Source organism: Hippoglossus stenolepis, chromosome 9, assembly GCF_022539355.2.
Source record: "Hippoglossus stenolepis isolate QCI-W04-F060 chromosome 9, HSTE1.2, whole genome shotgun sequence".
Classification (NCBI taxonomy): Eukaryota; Metazoa; Chordata; class Actinopteri; order Pleuronectiformes; family Pleuronectidae; genus Hippoglossus; species Hippoglossus stenolepis.
This window is the reverse complement of record NC_061491.1, coordinates 28,710,871-28,723,939: the sequence shown is the minus strand read 5'-3', so window position 1 is coordinate 28,723,939 and position 13,069 is coordinate 28,710,871. Positions and strand designations below refer to the sequence as shown.

At 49.6% G+C, this 13,069-nt stretch overlaps 2 protein-coding genes across 2 annotated transcripts in view; both read right to left on the bottom strand.

Annotated features, from left to right (window-relative positions):
• Positions 1-314: 314 nt before the first annotated feature.
• Positions 315-2,936, bottom strand: ppiaa (peptidylprolyl isomerase Aa (cyclophilin A)). The gene is made up of 4 exons (XM_035165391.1): positions 2,779-2,936; positions 1,036-1,155; positions 766-938; positions 315-689 (listed from the first exon to the last, which is right to left on the bottom strand). Exons 1-4 carry the CDS (start codon positions 2,845-2,847, stop codon positions 557-559), a joined length of 495 nt encoding a protein of 164 aa, XP_035021282.1. The 5' UTR covers positions 2,848-2,936; the 3' UTR covers positions 315-556.
• Positions 2,937-4,217: 1,281 nt separating this feature from the next.
• The window catches only part of LOC118114675 (zinc finger MIZ domain-containing protein 2), a 10,308-nt gene continuing 1,456 nt past the window's right edge, over positions 4,218-13,069 (bottom strand). The window contains 21 exon segments of the mRNA XM_047341352.1: positions 4,218-5,617; positions 5,990-6,184; positions 6,421-6,593; positions 6,700-6,983; positions 7,120-7,188; positions 7,397-7,464; positions 7,595-7,752; positions 7,858-7,963; positions 8,144-8,275; positions 8,360-8,438; positions 8,532-8,673; positions 8,945-9,134; positions 9,268-9,317; positions 9,320-9,359; positions 9,488-9,597; positions 10,038-10,197; positions 10,503-10,745; positions 10,849-11,005; positions 11,181-11,389; positions 11,478-11,592; positions 11,787-11,868. Of these exon segments, the coding sequence (XP_047197308.1) occupies positions 5,510-5,617; positions 5,990-6,184; positions 6,421-6,593; positions 6,700-6,983; positions 7,120-7,188; positions 7,397-7,464; positions 7,595-7,752; positions 7,858-7,963; positions 8,144-8,275; positions 8,360-8,438; positions 8,532-8,673; positions 8,945-9,134; positions 9,268-9,317; positions 9,320-9,359; positions 9,488-9,597; positions 10,038-10,197; positions 10,503-10,745; positions 10,849-11,005; positions 11,181-11,389; positions 11,478-11,592; positions 11,787-11,836 (2,838 nt within the window). The 5' untranslated portion in view covers positions 11,837-11,868 and the 3' untranslated portion in view covers positions 4,218-5,509.

The following is a 13,069-nucleotide window of genomic DNA, read 5'->3' as shown; positions in this document are numbered from 1 at the left end:
GTATATGTAGCATCCATGTGAACAACCTGATGTCAGTCTTTTTCTATTGGCGTCAAGTTTTATGTATAAAGGTGTTTTTTTAATAGACATCAAATATGGGCTGGAATCGTTTTGCTCAGATTTCAGTGACACTGAGCGTTTCATCCAAAGGAGGCGAACCGGTCTAGAAACTGGCTTTTACCCGTTCACCTGTATTTTGACGTTTCATCTTGAGGTGCTGCCCGTTCGGTGTCACCTGCATCAGCAGATCCAGGACCAGATCACTTTAACCTGTTTCCACTGATCTTTTTATATGAATTTATAAAAACACATCGTTTCATTGTCAAGGCATCTTTTATTTTCTCTCATTTTTTGACTAAACAAAAAAATCAAACCGTTGGGACTTTGTGGAAAAAATGATCAATGCAAAAGAATCTTTCAAAGGCAAAGTCACAAATGCAGCAACTTGATTTCAACACCAACAGAACATGGGGGGGGTTCTCCATCAATAGGAATGTTGAATGGGAGGGGAGGGGCTAAAGGGGTGTGGCTACAGGACGAGCAGGGGGTGAAGTGCTCAGAGCTCCCCACAGTCAGAGATGGCCAGCTTGACGGAGGTTTTGCCGCTCGAGGATCCAAACGTCTCCATCTTCCTCACCACATCTAATCCTTCCACCACGCTGCCGAACACCACGTGCTTCCCATCCAGCCTGCGGGCACAGAGCGGTTAGACACCAACAGGACAGGTTACTACGAGGCGTTACTACGAGGCGTGCGTTTACTCACCATGTGGTTTTCACTGTGCAGATGAAGAACTGGGATCCATTGGTGTTGGCGCCGGCGTTGGCCATGGACAGGATTCCAGGGCCGGTGTGTTTCAGGGTGAAGTTCTCATCAGCAAACTTGTTGCCATAGATGGACTTTCCACCAGTTCCGTTGTGGTTGGTGAAGTCACCACCCTGGAGTCCATCAACACAGATTAACGTCTCGCACACGCAACATGTTCGGCCGAACTTCGGTAACAATCAATGGTCAAAGGGCCGTTGAGTTTCTCACCTGGCACATGAAGTCGGTGATGACGCGGTGGAAGACGCAGCCCTTGTAGCCGAAGCCCTTCTCATTAGTGCACAGGGCGCGGAAGTTCTCAGCCGTCTTGGGCACGACGTCTTTACGGAGCTGCGGAAACAGAGTGAAGTTCATTTCAACACCGATACGAGCTGCTGCGTTCAGTGCACATTGGGCGTGACGCCATGTTGGACCTGAACCAAAACCTCAGGAGACTTTGTTCTGCGGGAACAGTTGTGTAACCACACCTGAGGAAAACCTGGCTCCGCTCCACACCAGTCAATAAACTGTTAGTCCACGCCTGCGGCAGAAGCTCCAGCTCATTACACAGGAGTGTGTGTCTGTGAGTGTGTGGTCATTGTGTGTCAGTGAAACAGCTGCACTGCAGCACTGCATGTCCTGCATGTTCAGAGAGGGGGGGGCTGCAGAACTCAGCTGTGTGTGTCTGCTCAGTAACACTGAAGGGATCTGAGGCCACGAGCACGTGCCCCGTCCCTCAGACTCACATCTAACTAACATCTGGAAACATGCAGCCAACAACTAATCAGACATTTTAACTCGCAGCCCTCGTCAGGGCCCGTGGCCCCGGGAGTCTGGTTCCCAGGGACAGCACCAGTCCCCGGCGGAGGCCCGCAGGCCTCGACCCGCAGGCCGCGGGTCCGAGTCCCGTCGGCCTGGGAACTGCAGCCATGACCCGGGAACGCCCATAATGAGGCTCCACTCACAAAATGGCTGCTGGGCGCGACAGATGAGGAACAAGGGCTGAGCAGCACGGAGCTCGGTGCCGGGCACCAAGAGCCGCAGGTTCCCGGGGCCCTTCATCCAACATCCGCATTGTACCGGGCAGACCCTCCTCTCCCGCCCCCGACCGCGCCAGCACCGTAGAACTTTCCTCCCCCCACCCCACCCGGCGGTGTTAGCTTTACGAGCTAACATGCTAACCACTGCAGCGCGTTTTCGGTTTTAAACACGAACCGAGACCACCGGCCCGCCCAGACACGATCCGACCCCGGTACGACACCGGAGCGACCCCCACTGACTGAAGCCCGGGGTTACCCGGGCTGCAAAGGCCGCGAAGCGCTGCAACAAAGAGCGTCAGAGAGGCGGGGGCCCGGAGAGCGGGGGCCGGAGAGGCCTCCGGGGCCCGGAGAGCGGGGGCCCGAGAGGAGCCTCCGGGGCCCGGAGAGGCCCCGGGGCCCGAGAGGAGCCTCCGGGGCCCGGAGGAGCCTCGGGGGAGGAGCCTCCGGAGAGGGCGAGAGGCTCCGGGGCCCGAGAGGCCTCCGGGGCCCGAGAGGAGCTAACCTCGGCGGCACGAGTCCTTTTCTGGGCCTTAACGTGACAGGAGCGGGTGCACTTGATTTGTGACAGCGGGTCCTCAGATCAAAATGTCCGCTCACTATTCCCCGCTACAGCGGAAACGGATCCGCTGCTCGGGGACATGAAGCCGCTTCGTCCCCTGAATCAGACACGAGTCCCGTTAGAGCGGGAATAACCGGCAGGTAACGGGTCCGGGTCCCGTTACTCAAACACGTGCACATGGCTCCTTCCAGATAATCGTGACCGCGTGGCTAGCGTTAGCCTCCGGGGACGCTGCGTGCAAACACCGGGATCTAACGTCACGCATCCCGGAGTCACCGGGGACCGAGGCGGGAGCACCGACACCGGGCGGCGTCTCACTGACTAACGGCCCCCGCCCGCTCCCACAACCCGCGGCTGAATGAAAACCCGGTTTACCTCCATCACGATCCGGCCGATGGGAGAGCCGCCGGCGGTGACGTCGAAGAAGACTTTGGGGTTGGACATGTCTGCGGCGGAGGTTCGGAGCGGAGACACCGGAGGAGCGAGGACCCGAAAAAGATGGAGGAGCCCGAATCCCTATTATATAACACACCGGTGGGCGGGCTTACACCTCAGCGAGCCAATCGGTAACACGAGGCTTTTAAATGGCGTCAGTTTGATCGAATCAGCAGCGAGGACAGTCCCTGTGCACGGTGTGTTCGATTCCGGCGCGCCGCTCCCCCGGAGGCGGGACGTGTTGGAGCACCGCCCCCTTACGGAGTCCGCGTGCAAACAACCGAGCTGACTGCGCCCGAGCAGCGCGCTCCGCAGATGACTGACAGCTCGGGCGTCCAATCCGGTGCGTGAACGTCAACCTCCCGCAATCAGAGCGCGTTCCCGCTCACAGGATGACAAGTGTGTGTGTGTTCGTGTGCGTGCGCGCGCGGTTAAGCGGTCAGGGCGCGGTCCGTTCCCCGCAGGAAGACATGACGTCACTGGCCGTGTGACCTTTGACCTGAAACAGTTTATCTGAGAAGATTCTTTATTTTATAACGTTAATAAAACAGAAGTTTGGATCATTGAAGAAAAAGATTCTTTGAAACAAATAAATAAAATCGTCAGTTTGCTCCGAACGTGTTTGTTTGAAATAGTTTTTATAGCTTTGAGTCTCACACTGGGGCCACAGCACAGTGACGTGTCCACAGACCTGAGGTCAGAGGTCAGGCCCTGAACACTGCAAATAATCTTTCACCTCAGTTTGAATCATCAAATAGATCTGCAGCACTTCCGGTACCCGTTTCAAAATAAAAGCACTCCTTCGTTTCTGCTGACTGAATCCATTCAGCTGCAGAGTACTGGAATTTATGTAAGTACACAAATACTTTGAAAATACAGTGATCACACAACACAAACCTCGAGGACTGGAGTTATAATAAAAGTTCCCACAAAGAACTTCTCTCCCTCTGTGTCTTTTCTCTCTCTCGCTCTCGCTCTGTCTCTCTCTCTCTCTCTCTCTCTCTCCTTGTACCACAAACATGTGATGATGGTTCAGGAGGTTTGAATGACATTAGATTCTCCTTGGGGGCGGGGCTTCTGTGATCCTGGAGATAACCATGACCTCCATTGTGGAGTTTACTATTAAGAAACTAAAACTTGAAATAGGAAACTAAACGTTTGTTTAAATGCAGATCTTCTGTTTATTCTGTAAAACGAAAGGTTCCTGTGTGACAGAGCGATGATGGGCGTGTGCCATCAGTGACCTTTAATGACCTTTGACGGCCTGTGGCGGGCGCTCAGTGTGACGAGGCGTGCACGCTGCAGCATGAGGTTTCCTACACATGAATTTTCTCATTTATCTGATTCAGTTTTACAGATGTCATTAAAGAAACTCTGACTGTCTTTCCAGTGTGTGTTTATTAAATTACAAAGGTTATTATTATAATTGTTATTAGCATCATTACTGGATCATACAGAGTGATCATGTGCAGTTGGTTCTTTTCAGAAGCCACTGGGACATGGAGACATCACAACTGTCTGGACTCTAGTCACTTTACAACATACAGAGTAATGATGAGGAGGAGGATGAAGACGAAGTCATCTAGAATCACAGTTTGACGAAATGACCAAACAACTCAGTGTTTTCTCTTTTTCTTCTCCTCCTTGTATCACTGTGTTTGGCCGAACCTGGATCCTGAACGCCTCGCGCTGCATTCAGGGAGCGAGTTTAAAATGCACTGAAGAGGCTCGACAACAGGCGCTCAAGAAAGTTCTGGGACAGAGACGACAAAAAGCTTTGGCCCCGTTTACACTTCTCACTTCAGACGTCTCGTATCTGAAAAACTCCAGATGTGCATGAACCTGCGTCGTTTACACTCAGCCACATGTTCAGACCTGTGAAGAACAGGTGATGTTCTCCAGAACCGCCTTCGTCTGTGGAACACATACCAGACCTTTAGAACATCTGTAATAACCGTTGTGCAGTTACTGCCAGAACGCAAGCAGTGACCACGAGAACGTCTGTAGGCTTTAGACAACTCAAGCAAGGTCGCCGCGCTGTGGCCGAGCGTAAACCGTCTTTTCTGTGGGATTTGATCTTTTGGTTTTTTTTTCCTCTTCAGTGACTCGGGTGAAAAACAAACGCGTCTGTAAAAACAGACCAAACTGTTCATTTAAAGCTCATCTTCAACTATTTATACCATAACATTTAAAACTGGACCAGAAATATTCCGGTTTGAAAGAACTTCCGATCATATTTACTCCTCATCACCGCTGAACGCCATCGAACAACAACGCCACTTGGATAAAAATCAACCAACAGAAACTAACGTGGAAAAGGCTCAGCAGTGATGGTGAATCTTAAAACATCGACGCTCACGTTAAATAGTTTGTAGTGGCTGTGATGAGTGAGGCTGTCAGCTCCGACAGGGAATGAAGGATGAAGCATCAAAATACAGTTTCAGAGAATAAAAAAAAAAAAAAGAACTATAAAATAAAGTTACCATCAAGTTCATAGTCACACATCAAAGAGTTTTCATATTTAAAAGTTGGAGGTTTTTTTCATTTTGTATTTATCGTCCACTCCATCCTGTGCAGGCAGCGGCCATGTTGGACCGACAGCCGTGTTGGCGGGCGAGGAGACACAGAGTTTGCATTTCACAGTTAGTCTGTTTAAATTCTCTGTGTGTGTTCAGTTGTTCTCAAACAGGGACAGAAGGTCGTCGTTGTTGTTGTTCGGGAGGTCCGGAGGTCCGAGGTACGACAGCAGCTCGTCTGGGTTCGTCAGCTCTGGAAGCAACTGCAGGGACAAGCACTGATTAACAATGGTGTTCCACAGGGCTCCATACTTGGGCCACATCTCTTTTCTTTGTACAGGCTTCTAATGAATTTATTACAAACTTTTAATATAAAGATTAAATAATCTTACACAAGTCTGCCCCCGAAAAACATTATGTTGATTGCAACTCAAAATATACAAAAATACACATTTCAGCTGCTTGAACCAAGTTAAGCGTTTGGATGTTGATAAAAATCTGATAAAAGTTATTGGTTCTGATTTGATGCAAAGTTTCAGGGTGACTTGAATTTAAGTCATATGATACATATACAGGTACATTTGTATTATTACTGCATTATGAAACAGTATCATCTGAGTGTAGTTTCTACTTACATCCAGAGAAGGTTCTGGAACCTCTGCTGACGCCCCGAGCCCGAAGGAGCCATCGCCTTGGAGACGGGGGTTCTGGTTGCTACGCTGCATCATTTGGTTTCCCCCCATTTGCGAGTTGCCATGGAGACCCTGCGACTGCTGCTGGGAGAGAGGAGCACCATGGGAAGTTGAGTCCAGACGACCTGAGACTGACATCTAAAAAGAATGAAGAGTTTAGAGGAAGAAAAGAAAAACAGACGGAAACAAAGAAAGGGAGTAAAGTGGACAGAGGAGGAGAGAAAACAAGGAGGTAGGAAGGAAAGGAGAGAGGGAAGGGGCAGATGCAAGGAAGCAATAGAAAAAGGGAATGAAAGAAGAAAAGGAGAGGGAGAGGTTGCATTAATTGAACTTTCCCCTGGACGAGTGTGAACTCAGTGAACGACTCTCCTCACCTGTCCGGCCAGTGGGTGAGGCGGCGGTTTGTCGGGGGTGAGGAGGGCACTGGAGAGCTCCGACTGGTAGGAGAGAGGGGGAGGACCGGGGGAGGAGAAGTCCCCCCCAACTCCCGGAGTCCCAGGACCACTGAAGTCTGAGAAAGTCCCGGACTGACCGGGATAGGACGGAGCTGACGGAGACAGAGACGGATCAATACGTACGATGCGAACGCGATTCTCTTCTTAATTACCTGTAGATTAAAGACAGATCTGTTTAATTTAATGAAGAGATAATACCTGGTCCGGGGTAATCAGGGGTGTGGCTGCTATTATTGCTGCCCCCTGCAGGCATTGAGGGATAGGGCATCGGAGAAGAGGCGGCATTGGCAGAGGAAGAGGGGGCGGGGCCAAGCGATGCAATCATCTCCATCACGCTGGGCAGGACCATGTGACTGGGGCTGAGCGTCCTGCAGCGCTTCAACACGGGGCCGTCAGACTCCTCCTTCACGTGGATGTCCGGCTTCACGGGGACCGGCTTCCAGCTGCACACCGGGTCAATGGTGATCTCCTCGTACTCCGAGCTGAGGAAGAGGAGGAAGAGGAAAGTGAGAAACGAGGAAGTCCCACACACCGTTTTCATTTAGTAGCCTGCTTGGCAAACTAGCCACTAGGTGTGTGTTAGCGTTTTTTACTTTGTAGAATGTAGACGTTTCTTACTTTTGAACGTAGATGAGTATTCCCAACATGTACTGATCCACCTCCAGACCTTCTAACAGAGCAGTTTTACTGTACACACACACACACACACACACACACACACACACACACACACACACACACACACACACACACACACACACACACACACACACACACACACACACACACACACACACACACACACACACACACACACACACACACACACACAGGTTACAGAGGAGACACTGGATGAATCACGTTGACACAGTGCGAGTGTGTGAGTCGTACATACTTGCACACGGGGCATCTCCAGGTTCCTCGCTCACAGTTGAGCTGCAGGTACGACTCCAGGTCAAAACACTGTAGACACACACACACACACACAATGAGTTTGAGTGTCTGTGTGATTCCCTTTCTATAGTTTGTGTCTCAGACTCGATGACGTGTTGTCTGAGGAGTGGCAGCGGCAGCTGTGACGTGCTGCTCTGACCTGTATGTGTCTGCAGTCGTGACCTCTGGCCGGCAGCTGGATGCGGCGAAAAGTGATGGGACATTTTAATGAGACTCTGATGGCCGTCTGCTCCACGCCATCCTCTCCATTTAACCCGGGTGTCCCAGGAATCGACCCGCTGCTGAAGTTTCTTTTTACTGCGGGTCAGAGTGAGCGGGGGGGAGAGAACATCTGATGTTAGTATCTCAGACGTCGTCGCTGAGGAAACGAACCAGAGAGGGAAGAGAAGACGAGCGACTCACTCTTGGTGACGCAGTGCTCCGCAGGAAGCAGCCTCTTCTTCATCAGACCCTGCAGCACCGAGCGGACCGACGGCCGGTGAACGAGCTGGAGGACGAACAGGTGGGACTGTGGAGAGGAAGTTTTACGTATCAGATTTCAAAATAAAACCATCTCTGTCCACATGGGCGTTTTGGCTCCGGATCAGTTTTAATTCCGTTCCCGCTCACGTTCCCTGGGCGTGCACGTGTTGGTGTAAACAGGAAGCATTTTGGTTTGGTTGTTAGTTGTGCATGTGTGTGTTCTTACGCAGCAGCAGGCGGTCACTGTGATCTGGATGGTGTTCCTGCCCGGCTGACACACCTGCTTCAGGTACAAAGGCTTATGGGAAGTTTTGTTGTCGCCTCGCTCGATGGTGAGAGGAGTCGCGTTCACGCTCACCTGAGGACGAGACACGCAGGTAAACAAAACGAACAAAAACTAACCACTAAACTCCTCAATGAGGATGTAAGAAAAAGGTCGGACCTGGACGGAAGCGGGCCAGTTAGTGTTCATCTGTCGATCCTCATGGTGGTAACACTTAAACTGGAGTTCCAGGTCCGGTCTGAGACACACACAAACACACACACAAACACACACACATTAATACATGTTGTTGTGACTGAAGAAGCGCAGCGGGACCTCCGACTCTTCTCACCTCATGATGAGCGTTTTGTAGACGGAGTCTCGCAGCTGGAAGACGTGGTTACTGACGGCCAGGTTGTGCTCCAACCTGAACGGCTCTAACACGACACCGTCACGCACCGGGAAGGTCAGCCGCAGGTCGTCGCTAGGGTTACCTGTTGACAGGAAGTCAACACGGTCAGACACCTGAACACTTGGCTGTGACATCACCAACACCCGAGAGGTTTAATCAGATTATAAAAGATAGAGAATATTTGACTGATAATAATCTGATTCATTATTTGGTAATAATCTGATTACTGAGGTCCTTTCAATGGTTGTGTGATGATTTCATAATCTAAATAAATCTCAACATCTTTTGTTAAAACTAAGACTCACTGTCAAACAACTGTGACCTTTTGTATAATCGAAAACGTGTGTGTGCACCTGTAGGAGGGGGCGGGGCCAGGCCGGCCATGTTGGGTTTGATGTCGGGCAGAAAGGAGGAGGGGCTCGGCTTGATGTCACTGCTGCCAGGCGACATGTAGGGCGGGGCCATGGAACTGCTTGGGGTGATGGGAGGGGTCGGGTTACCGGGTACCGGTGAGGAGGGGTAACCTGGCAACCCTCGACCAGGCTGAGAGAGAGAGAGAGAGAGAGAGAGAGAGAGGGCGAGTGAGAGTGAGAGGGCGAGTGTTGAACTGTTGACAGTAGTGAGGATTATTTTGACACACACACACACACACACACACACACACAGCTCTTCTTACCCCTGAAGGTTGGTTGAAGGAGCTGTAGACACCACCAGCGCCCCTGTTGTCAGAGCGTTTAAACCTCCACCCTGACCATTAAACTGTTCCTGCTGCACAAGCACATGAACAACAACTTAAGTCATTACACACACACACACACACACACACACACACACACACACACACACACACACACACACACACACACACACACACACACACACACACACACACACACCTTGTAGTACTGTGAGTTGGGGGGTCCAGAGGGGGGGTACTGTGGAAGGGACATCTTATGGCTATGATAAGAGGGGGAGGGGCCGGTTCTCTGAGGGGCGGGGCCTGGACCTGCAGGGAAACAGATAGAGACTTTGACCAATCAGAGAACAGGAGTGAGCTACATGTGACTGTTAAACATGTGAACAGATGTGATTGGTCAGAGACTTCCAATGATCTGAAAGATAAATCTGACAAAACAAAGTACAGTGTATTTTATGACTTCATCAGTGACATTTAAAACACACAGTGACAAAACAACACAACACACACACAACAGAGCTGCTGGTGTTTCGGCTCGGAGGAGGATTCACAGACTGAGCTGGAGGCATGTTGTGTTTTCACCATAGACTTCAGTTGTGTTGGATTCTGCTCTAACACCGTTTACCCGTAACCCGTAACCCCCATCAGCACCATGGTGAGTAGATAATTACACCCAACACAGTGACCTCTTGATCCTTCTGAGATCACTTTCATTTCTTATTAAAATGAAAGGATATGTAACGTCTTACCTTGGTGGTACTGCATGTTAGGTCCAGGGTACGGACCAGGCCCGGCGTGACCGCCTCCACCTGAACCCGCCATCGCTCCACTGGCGCCACCCGGACCCGACATCACGTTGACACTGGAGCCGACGGGAACGCCGTACTGCTGAGACATTCCTGTGAATGACTGAGAGACGGCGAGGTGGAGGGGAAACATGTGATCTCACTATGTTCAAATAAACAAGCGGCAGTACAAAGTGTTGGTTTTGTCCACGTTCAGTTTATAAACTTTTATTATTTTTATATAATTACTATTATATAAACATGCATTATATTAGAAATATTTATTATATTAGAAATTACATCAGAGCAATAAATAAAGATACCAATGAATCTATTCAGATTCAATTCTATGTTGAGCCTGATTCAATCCGACTAAATATTTATTAAATCAAGTTTAATATGGATTTAAACTGACACATATAAACTCACCTCAGAGTTGTAGGGCCGTTTGAGGCCCTGCGGGGGCCTTAGGTGGCCCTGCTGTGGTCCAGGACCATAATTTGGATGCTGGGGGACCCTCTGGGGGCCCCCTCCGGGTCCATACATGGGGCCCATTGAGGGGGGACCCCTGGTAGGGCCTTGACCAGGGCCAATGCCTCCAGGAGCCATGCCTGGGGGGCCACGGGGGCCCGAGTGGGCCATAAACTGGTTGTTATAGGCTGGACCTCCCATCTAAAAACACACACACAGTACTTGTATTAGAGCGAGCCAGTGGGGACATCTCCAGCAGGGGGAGCTCTTACCCCTGCTGTCAGTCTGCTGGCGTCTCCCTCACCTGTCCATAGTTCATCTCTTGGTTTTGTTTCTCCTGGATGGCAGCAACGGTTGCGGTGGCGGTGGCAGTTGCGGTGGCGGCAGCTGCAGCGACGGCGGCGGCGGCAGCCTGAGTGAAGTCAGCGGAGCCTCTGGAGCCACCAGGGTTGGACGGGTAACTACAGACACACGGAGGAAGTGGTTTTTTGAGTTTTACATTTATTGTTCAAGCTTTTCTGATTTAACTACAGCTGTGATCCCTCCATCACGATTGGACCAGTCACATGACACAAGTTGCAGGAAGTAAACAGGAGTAATATCAACAAAACAAAATATATAAATAAACCAACTCACCTCCCCGAGTACCCCCCCGGTCCTCCGGTGTAGCCCCCTTGCGTCCGGCCGTACATGCCCTGGTTCATGTAGCCTTTGTTGGGCTCTCCGTAGCCCTGCTGGCCCATGTAGCCACCAGGTCCACCGGCCATGCCTGGACCTCCGGGGCCCTGCATCATGGGCCCCCCGCCTTGGTTGGCCCCGGGGCCCATCACCCCTCCACCCAGACCCTGACAGACACAGAATCACACACTTTACATCCAGGTACTGACCTCTTGAACAGAATGTCACTCGTTCATCTGTTTGGTGATGTCATACCTGGCTAGCCGAAGGATTGGTCACTCCCCAGACTGTGGTGACCACGGAGAGGGATCCAGTGGGCTGATTGGTGGGCTGCTGCCAGCTGGAGGGGTCGTAGGGGTACGAACCCTCGCTGCACACACACAGGGAGCAATCACAGGGGGAGATTTTCACACACATTTAATTCTCGTAAAATTACGACTATTTTGGAAATCTATTTGTGGTTCTATTACTAAACTATAGAGAACAAAGGTCTGGCAATTTGATTGAAAATGAATCAGGTTGTAAAGAGTGTGTGTGTGTGTGTGTGTGTGTGTGTGTGTGTACCTGTGTGGGTTATTGGTCAGTCCAGCCTTCATCTGGTTCAGAGGGTTCATGGTGGACGGGGCTCGGACAGAGAGACAGACTCCTGCAGACAGACATGCTCCAATCAGATGATGCACTACATTTCCCATCAGCCCTGAGGTGTTTTCTTTTTGATAAGCAATCAAACTCATTTCTCCCAAACTTTATTCCAATCATAAAAACTTAAATATCCACAATGCCCTGCAAGTGCTTAGCTCAGAGTTCAGTGAGTTTACAACCATCATCTGACTACTGATCAGAAATTAGCAGGAGTGTAAACTAGTAATAATAAATATTTAAAGAGTAAGTGTGTGTGGTCAAAGGCCAGAAGGAGGGGCGACCACACACACCTGAACAAATAGTTAATCTCTCTCTCACACAAGACCAGGTTGTTGTCATATTGATGATCAGGATGTTGTATCCAGAATTAATTCATCTGTGATGTGATCAATACAAATCTTCATTTTAAATCTAGCTCCTCCAGATAAAAGCTTCAGTGTTTGACTGAGTCATCTGAGAGGCTGCAGCTCTCACACACACACACACACACACACACACACACACACACACACACACACACACACACACACACACACACACACACACACACACACACACACACACACACACACACACACACACACACACACACACTTTTACTTTACAAACAAATGGGAAAGACTTCACTACATGAAAGTCACATGAAATAAAAAGACAGAACTGACACAAACTTCAGTTCAATATCAGAGGAACTGAAAACATTATTGATTTGTTTATTTTATAAAGTAAAAAAGGCTGAAACCAGCTTGTGTCACACTTTCAGTTTGAACACAGTGACAGAGATAAACAGAGGATCCTGGTGTTTCAGGCTCTAAATGTTTCTCTTTGACTTAATTAATAACCTGATAATAAAATGATCAGTTATTTATTATCCAGTTGATTAATGGATGAAGTGTTTCAGTAGCAGACGACAGGAGAATGAATCTCTTTCTGCTGTTTGACGCTCTGAGCTGTTTCATTTTCAATCTGGTTTTTAACAGTTTATAAATGTAACGTCCCTCATCTACAGCTGATCAACTGATAACCAGACATTAACATCAATGGTTGTCATGGTAACCTGAGACAACACAGTGAAAATAAAAAACACGTCTGCATTTTACTGAGATGATAAAGGTCAAATTTAACGACATGATTTATGAACGGACTTTGTTTGAAGTTTATCATAAGATGCAAACAGACAGTCTTTATATACAGTCACTGATCCT